This window comes from Crocodylus porosus, unplaced genomic scaffold, assembly GCF_001723895.1.
Source record: "Crocodylus porosus isolate Cpor-Errol unplaced genomic scaffold, CroPor_comp1, whole genome shotgun sequence".
NCBI lineage: Eukaryota > Metazoa > Chordata > Crocodylia > Crocodylidae > Crocodylus > Crocodylus porosus.
In genome coordinates, this window is record NW_017728914.1 from 32135895 (window position 1) to 32145457 (window position 9563).

General features: G+C 38.2%; 1 protein-coding gene across 4 annotated transcripts in view; it reads right to left on the reverse strand.

Moving 5' to 3' along the window:
* MAPK9 (mitogen-activated protein kinase 9) overlaps positions 1-9563 on the reverse strand; it is a 43484-nt gene that overhangs the window by 10506 nt on the left and 23415 nt on the right. For 3 of the 4 annotated variants that reach the window (XM_019535175.1, XM_019535176.1, XM_019535178.1), the window contains exons 7-9: positions 8266-8337; positions 2180-2362; positions 1017-1141 (exon numbers count right to left, since the gene is read on the reverse strand). In XM_019535175.1, coding sequence (XP_019390720.1) covers positions 1017-1141; positions 2180-2362; positions 8266-8337 — 380 coding nt within the window. Of the gene's footprint in view, positions 1-1016; positions 1142-2179; positions 2363-8265; positions 8338-8587; positions 8660-9563 lie in introns of all 4 variants that reach the window. The other variant, XM_019535177.1, reaches the window with a different exon arrangement.

Consider the following 9563-nt stretch of genomic DNA (forward strand, 5'->3'; position numbering starts at 1 on the left):
AGGCGCTACTTCACAGTCAGGGTGGCTAGGGTCTGGAACCAGCTTCCAAGAGAAGTGGTGAAGGCTCCTACCCTGGGGATGTTTAAGAGGAGGTTAGATGAACATCTAGCTGGGGTCATTTGACACCAGTACTCTTTCTTGCCATGGCAGGGGGTCAGACTAGATGATCTGCTCAGGTCCCTTCCGACCCTACAAACTATGAAACTATGAAACCAGTCACGGCTTGTGAATGCTGAGATGCTGAGGCAGATGGAGCATCCCACGGGGGGGTGGTCCCCCACATGCTCGGCAGTGAACCTGGAAGTGGACTGGACTTACTTCCAGTCCACTTCCAGGTCCACCAGGGAGTGCACTGGGGGGCCCCTCCAGCTTGGCAATCAGCCGTGGGGGAACTCTGGGTACCCCCCCAAACTCAGGAGGCACCAGTCACTGAGCAAAGGGGGCCAAGGGGGGGACCCACGTGCTCCCTGTTGGACCCAGAAGTGCTTCTGGTCCATTTCCAGGTCTGCTGCCAAGTGCACTGGGAAGCCCCCTGCGCTCCTGTGGGATGCTCCATTGGCCTCATCATCGCAGCATTCACAAGCCACCTGGTACCTTGAGGTATGTAGAAAAAACATTTAAAGCTGTGTCTATGTCTGAATCAATTCGGAGGGCTCCAATTCGATTCAGAGAAATTAAAGGGGCTCCTGATTTGATTCAGATTTGGAGATTCAGCCACCAAATAAGGCCGAATCTCCACCGAATCAAATCAGAGACTGAAGCTTCGCTCAGCCCTACCAGCTGTATCTCTGCAGTTAAATTAACAACAGTGGATGTATTCAAACCACCAGCAATGCCACATCATAGCTATTTACCAGTGGTGGTGCAATTAGCGCTGCCATTTCTCTTACAATTACATGCGTAATCTTTGCTAGCTTGGAAAATTCAGAGCCTGCTACAGACCTAACTCAAGACACAAATTATAACCTCAATTGCTGAAGTGATATTTTAAGTGAAGTCTAAATGTAGATACTTACTGCTTCTGCTTCAGCTGGGTCATACCAAACTGTGATATATGGATGACGCAAGGCTTCATCTACAGAAATTCGTTTGTCAGGGTCTACCACCAGCATTTTGGATAATAAATCTCTAGCTTGACTTGCTGGAAAAGAAGAGGGAGAAAGCAAATAAAAGCTTCAGAGGCTAAAATGCTAAGGTCTAAGAATCAGTCTCACCATGCATCCAGGTTAAACAGGTCTCTTGTAACTTGTGCGATTAGCACACATCAGAATGAAGTAGATGGTAAAACGATGCATTTAGCTGTCCAAACAAAAGCATTAACTCTGTTAAGAGAAACCCTGAGAGCAAAACATTTCCTATCTTGTCACTTGTTTCTTATGATTAAAAGCATTATGTTTTATATTTAATAAAATTTTCCAAGCCATCCAAACCACATGCCCAAACTTTAATCTGGGAAAGGACTTCTATATGATGTTTTACCGTGGCACTGGGCCACAGGTGATATGATACTAAAATAAGTTTTAACTCATTTTGAAGAAGGTATCATTCATGTTCAATTAGATACCATTTGCAAACTGGGGTCTTACATTTAAAGAGACTGTTCACTGAAGTGAAGTTGACCATGTATAGTTGTAGCATACGTGTCAATATGGCTTTATGTCATTAAACCAAATTTCAAGTTCCTAACAATTCCAGATGTTTAACAATATGGACTTTGAAAATATATGCACAAATTTCAAGTCACCAAGTTGCCGATGCAAGACACAAATGTATTAAGAGTAATTCAGATCTAGTTTAATCAACCTACACATATCAATGTCAACTAGAGAAGGTCTTCATTATAAAATGTCTTTTACAAACAAGTGTTTTTTCCGTGAACATTTAAACCATCAACAGTATCTCAGGCTAAAATTTTGAGAATAAACTGGAATTTGGGGAACAGAAAAGAATGTATGCATTTAATAAGATATATTTTAATAGTGGCAGTAAGATACTTTGCAGTGTCATGTCCTGCACTTGTAGCACAAAAATGCTACTTTTAATTTCCTGCCTCATAATACAACATAAAGGTGACAGTATCAAAACACTGCATTATCACATTTATATTGCATGGCTAAATGGTATATACTTCAAGTGAACTAATTTAGAAAGACAAAAAAACCCAAACAAACAAACTTACTTTTCAATTTGTCACGGTCAGATTCTGACGGAAATATCCAATCTGGGAAGAGCTCTTCAAATTTGATACCTGGATATTTCGGCCTGTTTTCTACATAATTCCTTACAGTAGGCTGTAGTTTCTTCATGAATTCTGCTGAAGGTGTTCCTAACTGTTCAATAACTTTATTCCACTGATCAATATCTGCAGGGTATCTTTAGGAAAATTCTCTGAAATATTTCAAATCTGTACCACATAATAGACCACAAAAACAGGCAACAACATATTTGTGCACATTAAATGAAAGTAATGAAAAATTGAAATGTAAGAGCCAAATGTGGATTAGCGCTTTTGTTCTCTCGGCACCAGCGTTCTGAGCTGTCGTGCAAAGAGTCAATCTAATATCTAAAATTAGACTTCTGACCCTAGTATTAGGAAGGACCAGAACTGCTGCACAATGTGTGAAGTATTACTCTCTACTGCTCTGTAATTGCTGCTAGCCAATTTTAAAAGGGGTATTAGACAAACTCCTGTTGGATCCTGCATAAGTCTTTAACTAGAGATAAACATCTCTAAAAGTAGGACTTTGTTGAATGGAAACTAGTATGAGAGAAAGAAAGGACTGGGATTTAATCTTCTGGACGTATACTACAGAATACCCCACATGGATGCTTAATAACAGGTACGAATATGCAACTAAACTACAGGAGGTAAGAATTTTATGCCACTTCTTTTCTGCTTAAATGCTTCTCAATGAATTCTCATCAGAAAATAGGGTGCCTATAGCACAAGAGCTAGGATGCTGCTCTGATGCACTGTAATTACAGCATGTCACAGCACAACTGGTTAGTCAAGTTGGTCAGAGCGTGGTAATAACCACACTTCAGCCAACCTCTATATCTCGTGTATCACCATGCCTGTGCTTCAGAATGGGTGGTGGGGGCACTTGAACTAAAGCTCATTCTATGGAAGCTCATTCCACCATTTGGAAGCGCAGGGATGCCGATACACAAGACACTCCAGGCGCTTTAGTTAGAGCAGCTCTCAGAGTCGCTCCAATTAAAGCGCCCCTGCCCATCCCAGGAGCAGGTGTAAAAACGCCCATAGTTTCCCTAAGAAAACTTAAGGAAGACCCAACTCAAACATGTCATAATAATTTCCAAAATGGTTGATCTGCATTTTCTACAGAACATCAGGTTTAAAGTGTGTATTTTTTAAATAGAGCTATTAAAATAATAGCAAAAACCATCAACTATATTCTTTTATTATAATTATTAAGAGTTCAAATGTTAGGTCACTAGAATTATGCTTACTAATTACAAATTGGACACAATGTCTGATACAGCTTCTCAACTGTCCCCCCCTACTATCTATTTAAGGCAGGGGTTGTCAACTGCAGGTATGTGTACCTCTGGGGGTACTTGGGATGGCCCCAGGGGGTACACTCAGCTGCACAGGGAAGCGGCACACAGCGGCGGTACAGAGTGGTAAATGGCAGCAGCGGCTGCGTGTGAGCTCCCTGCCCCCTGCCATTCATCACTCTGCACCATCACTGCTTCCCTACGCCGCCAGCTTCACGTCTGGCTGGCCATCAGCACCCCACCTCCCTCCTGCCCCCATTCTGGAGCAGAGTACCCAACAGAAGGGGTACACTCCTTAAAAAAGGCTGAAAACTCCTGATCTAAGGGTTAGTCTATACTGAACAATACCTGTGCTAGCTGAGGTACCTTAAACAATTTTCCCTGCTTCGCAGCATAAATGACAGCTGTGAATATCCTCTGTCATTGTTAATTTGTCTGACTTTAAAAGCACTTTGTTTAAGCATGTTCATTTCTATTGGTTGCTGAATAATCAGGATGCCAACGGAGTAAGTGGGAAAATTAGTAAGATACTGGATTAAGCTAGGAATTCCCATGATCCCTCTACATATTTAAATTGCAGAAAAAGAAAAAGATGAAAAAAATTTAAGCATCTGGTCTTCTCTGCACAAGCAAGGCACATATGGATTGGGTAAAGTGGATCCATCAAGAGTCTTATTACACACTACATAATAAGGTTTAGAAACCTCTGAAAAGAAGCACTGGAACTAGATTATTCTTCTATTATTTCTATCAACAAAAATAACAGAAGCAGTTCTTGAAACTTCAGTCCAGCCCAAGAAAAGAGACACACATGTAGCTAAAGCTGTTTTGACACCAAGTACATTCTGTATCACAGTACTCGAAGTATGTAAAATATAATTAGGGAAAAGAAATGCTCTTTGTCAAAATACCTATTCATTTTCTAGACTAGAAGAATTTATGATTACATTTCAGCACTACATCTTTCTAATCACCAACTTTGCGAAAGTCCACTTTTATTTGGGATTTTTTATTTACTTGTTTTTTGTCATATCAATGGCTGGAGAATACAGCTCAATAAACAAGTGGCAGGACTTTGCATAGATATTTAATTTAGAATTGTTAATAGAAGTGTTTAAACGTTTAGTCTGCAAAAGCTGTAAGAATTTTATAATCTGTGACATGAATGAAGATGTACTCAAAATTTACACACTAATACAGAGATCATTCTAGTAGATTACACTTTATATTTCTTTGTTCAAATGCATCCAAATAAAAAAAAATGACATCAAAACACAGCAAACAAAAATTTGGAAAAATCAGACTCATGCTACAGAAACGGAGAAAAAGAAAACTGCTGAATACACAGAAGGCATTTTTCTTTCCTACTTGGAAAACTGAATTTGAGAAGACTCTGCACGATTCTAGATTCAAAAAGTTATTTCTCCTTGTGACCATTACTAGTTTGGAAAAAACAGCTGAACAAAACTTCACACCCAGGCCCTGCTCTCAGCGACTTCACTCTCCTATCTTTAGTCAAACATTAGAGGGAAAATGTAGTGACGCACCCTAATTTAATAAAGAGCAGCAGAAGATCAGAGTACCTGAACTAGATTTCTCTAGAAGTACCCCGCCAATGCTTAAAGTATGAAAATATTCTATGGTATAGGGTTGGGGCCTCTAAAAACTTAGGTTTAATAAAGCTATGCCTTGTAACAACTGAAACCCAGACTGGGAGGGAGCCTGAAATTAATAAAGTGTGTGTTGGATACTGCCTAGCAGATTGTCTCTCACTTCAGTTTTTGGAAGCATTAAAAAAAAAAAAAACAAAACAACACCCCACAACTTACAGAAGTACACCTGAGCCCCCGTTATATTTGCACCGAGTTATGATGACTTCCTGTAAGACATGTAGGCTTCTGATCCTCATCCCTTCCTCTATTTCTCACCACTCTGCTTTCTACATTTGAGGTAGGTTGCTTCCCAATGCCCTTTGCTAACTGAGCAGTGAGATAATGGACATCACAGCAGCAAGTCTTCCTACTCTCAGTTCTGGGGCTGGCACCACAGGAACCGTTAGCAGCTGAGAAAAGCAAGTAATGGGAAAACCTTGCTTAGGCCCTACAACCCTAGGAAAGAGCACACTGAGTCTGGCAAGCAAGTCGCTGTGGGGGGATAAAAGCAGAACCGTTAGAAAATACTGCTGAGCCTCTCAGGAATTTCCTGCTCAGGGCAGGGGGGTGGACTCAATGATCTAATAGGTCCCATCGGACCCTAAAATCTATTAAATGTATTAATTTCTACCTGAACAGGTGTGAAACCATGTTCTAAGGCTTGAAACGATGCAGAAATGGTTGGACTCTGAGGAGAGTCAAAAGCCCACTTGTGCCATTAGGGTGACTCCTTCTGCCAATGTCCAAGTCCCTGCTCTAAAGTAAAGAGGTTCTCAACAGAGCAGTTGCAAGAGTTAAACAAAGACAAAATTCACCTGCTGTTCCTTCTACCTCATTCTCAGAAACTAAAAAAACATTTTACATAGAACAAATGAACAAACAAAAGGAAAAAAAATCTGCCTGAAGCAGATACTAGGCACTGAAAATTCTAGCGGAAATGGCTAGCATTAGACAACGAAAAACAGAGCCCAATCATGGAAATCTTAAGACCTGGAGACACACTGGGCATTTATAATATACTTACATACACAGCTGGAGACACACTGGGCATTATACATACATTTTCATGCTCTGACACTATCTCCAGCATGTCGGAGCAAACTCGATTAATCAAGTCTACTCTGCATGCGAGCTGACGCATACTTCACTGCATCGCGTGCAGTTGTATGAGCAGCAAAATGCACATCGGCGCACAGAAAATGGCAGTGGTACGTTTTTGGACTAACACCTTCCATGTGTTTTAGTTTAAAAGCACACTGCTACCATTTTCTGCATGCTGACGTGCATTTTGCCACTTAAAACTGCATGAGAAGCGCCTGGCGCTGCAGCACAAGCATGTGCACAAATGCCTACAAATAGTGGTTTTATACATCAGTGTAAATTACCCCCAGATCTGAAGAACGTGCATAAAAAGTTATCTGGAGATACATGCTCACCACTGGTACTAATACAGGATCTCATTGTCAGGTGGGGAGGAAGCAGGTAATAGTCATTTGCTAGACAGAAACAGGTTATCACAGAATAGCTGAGCACATAACTCTTACACCAATGTAATTTAAGCCAGTGCAGTTTCACCTAATTTTTCACACTGTAATTTTATACTGGACTCAAGTTACACCAACCTAGGCTGTGCATTGTGTGTCTGCTCCTTAGGCCACAGCTGCCATCTCCCACTATAAGACAGCTAGATAGCATATAGTGTTTTAACTCTAGATTGGTGGAGCTTTATTCCCTCTTAGGTAAAAATGGTTTACCTAAAACTTATTTAACAAGTATGAAAAAAAAAATCCCTTGATTTATTAATAAATAAATCAAGACAGCAATCAGCACAGCCACTGAAGCATGCAGGTGAAAAGACAAAGAACATACATGAAGAATTGTGTTAGGTTGGTCTGAAGGCTTTGGAAGATAAAACAATAAATATACAAAGGAAGAAGAAGTGAAAAACAAAGAACTAATTTCATATTAATATTTTGTGATGTTAAATTAATATGGTCAACTGCTGAAGATTAGTGTCATGAAATTTAGCATTCAGATTAAAATTCTGGTATTGCCTACAGATGTAATAGAGGGTATACTTTTATAAAATCTAACCTATAAAAATAAAAAACCCCACAAAGGACAAATTATTTAATGATTTCAAATCTACAATCCACAAGCTCTTTCATTTTTTACTATTACATTGTGAGAACAATTAAAATGGAGAGAATGTAGTCTCCCGTTCAATTTTTATAATATAAACTTGGAAATAAGTACATGGTTTTTAATCTTTATTTTTTAAATGTTTTGAAATAGATTAAGTTACTTTACTAAAATATATGCACAATGTATCTATGTGAAATAAGCGTCATCTACTTAACCAGAAAATTCATTGTTATTTTTAATGAATTATACAAAGATATATGCTAGTTAACTCAATCCTCTAGAATTCCAATGTCATGTTAAAATGGTAAATTTTGAAGCAAAAAAGCCAAATTTTAAAGAACACCTTTTTTTTTGAAGAAAAAAAAGACTCAGAAATTTTTCCATAACATTTAAAAATGAAAGGCCTTTTCTTTTAAAAGATATATATTACCTCCTGCAGTGACTAAGCAAAAACACTGTAGCACTGCAACATGCTGGTACACAAGAACCAGAAAAAAAAACTTAACTACAAACTGAAACAATTGAGAATAAACTTCTTCATTATGCAAACAGAAAAAACGCAAAAAAGCAAAACAAAAAATTGTTAACAATATTTTTTAAGCTTTCAGCTGTAACAATTTAATTATTAGGAACCCTGCCAAGGAAATTTGCTTTTTAACCTATCAATGTCCTTTACAGCTACAAAATATGAAGTTCTTATATTGATAAGCAAGTGATCAAGCAGTAAGGATTAAGTTAAAAGGCGGTCAAGTAAATAGGAGAAAAAAATGGAAGTTCAGTGATTCGGTTAGTGACACTAATTTCATACATTACAGTAGATGCATTCAAAAACATGTAAGAAAATATTTTGTTTTCTAGTTTTACGCACTTGTATATATAAACAGATGGAAATAATTGTGTGTCTTTGGTGGATGTGTAATGGGGTTCAAATATGACTAGGGAAGGATACGATCAGTGCCTTGGAATATCACACAACCTTTCACCAATTCTCCCATGATGCACCCAACTGACCAGATATCAACTGAAAGTAAAAATGAAATGATCAAATTATGAAGTGTCATGAACAAAAGTGGAAAACTTAACAAAAAAAAATTCTAGCATCTACAATAAAACACAAGAATGTGGACAACCAAACTGCTAACAAGACATGATTGTAATCAACAGTATGAACATCAACCTGCTTTTTCTCAGACTTCTAATTAGTACTTTTAAAGTACTTCAAAATACTTATTGGATTTTACAATCCGTAAAACCACTGTGAAGAAGGATACAATCTCTTCCTGGGAACAGGACCTTATGGAGGACCATTTCTGCCATAATGCACCCAACAGACCAGATATCCACTATCATGTTAGGTGCAGCAAGGACAAAAGATTAAAGATTTTTTTTTTTTAAAAAACCACAGATTTTTAATTTGTAAAATTTACACTGCACATTTAGTCTTTTAGATTAGTGTACTACTCTACACTTTCCTGTCCCATTTAGGACAGACTCCACTACAAGTATATTAAATGTTTTTAAGCCACAACAACACATACTACACTCAAGGCATTATGCGCAATGCAGAACCCTTCGATACTGCTGACTCAAGAAATTCTATGGATCTCTTGTGTTACATTTCCAAAGATGTACATCTTCAAGATTTGCCCTCCACAAACCCCAGCCTGTAGCCATAGAATGTTAAACCTACTCTAAAGCTGGAAAAGTGAAAAGAGTCCCTGGGCTGAAGGTCCCAAGCAGGATGAGTCTTACTGCCTGCCAGTCAGTTGTGAAGGGAAAATGCAATTAAAGGATATTTTCCTTGACAACTGCTTTGTTGCTTGAATGTTTAAAATATCTTAGACGCATCTATTAAAATTAATAATAGTATTAATAATCAAATACCCAGAGAAAGACCTAGGATGTTATAAAACGTTGCCTAGGCTATAGAAATTTAAAGGACTTTATGAAAGATGACAGTACAAAGAGAACAGGATACATACAGAGGAGAAAACACTTTATAAAAGTAAGTTCACACTGATGTGGGTTAATCATTTCACATATTGGTTCTGTTAATTTTTTTAAAATGTTTAAGTATGATTGTTTTGTAAACAATGCATTTTTTGCAGGTGGAACAATGGTAATAGGAATGAAGGACACAGGACCATGAATGAGCATAAGTAAGAATAGAAAGGGGAGCAATAAAAAAAAAAAAAAAAAAAAAAAGGAAATAAAATGGTGAAGCACAGTCACAAAGAACAGGACAAA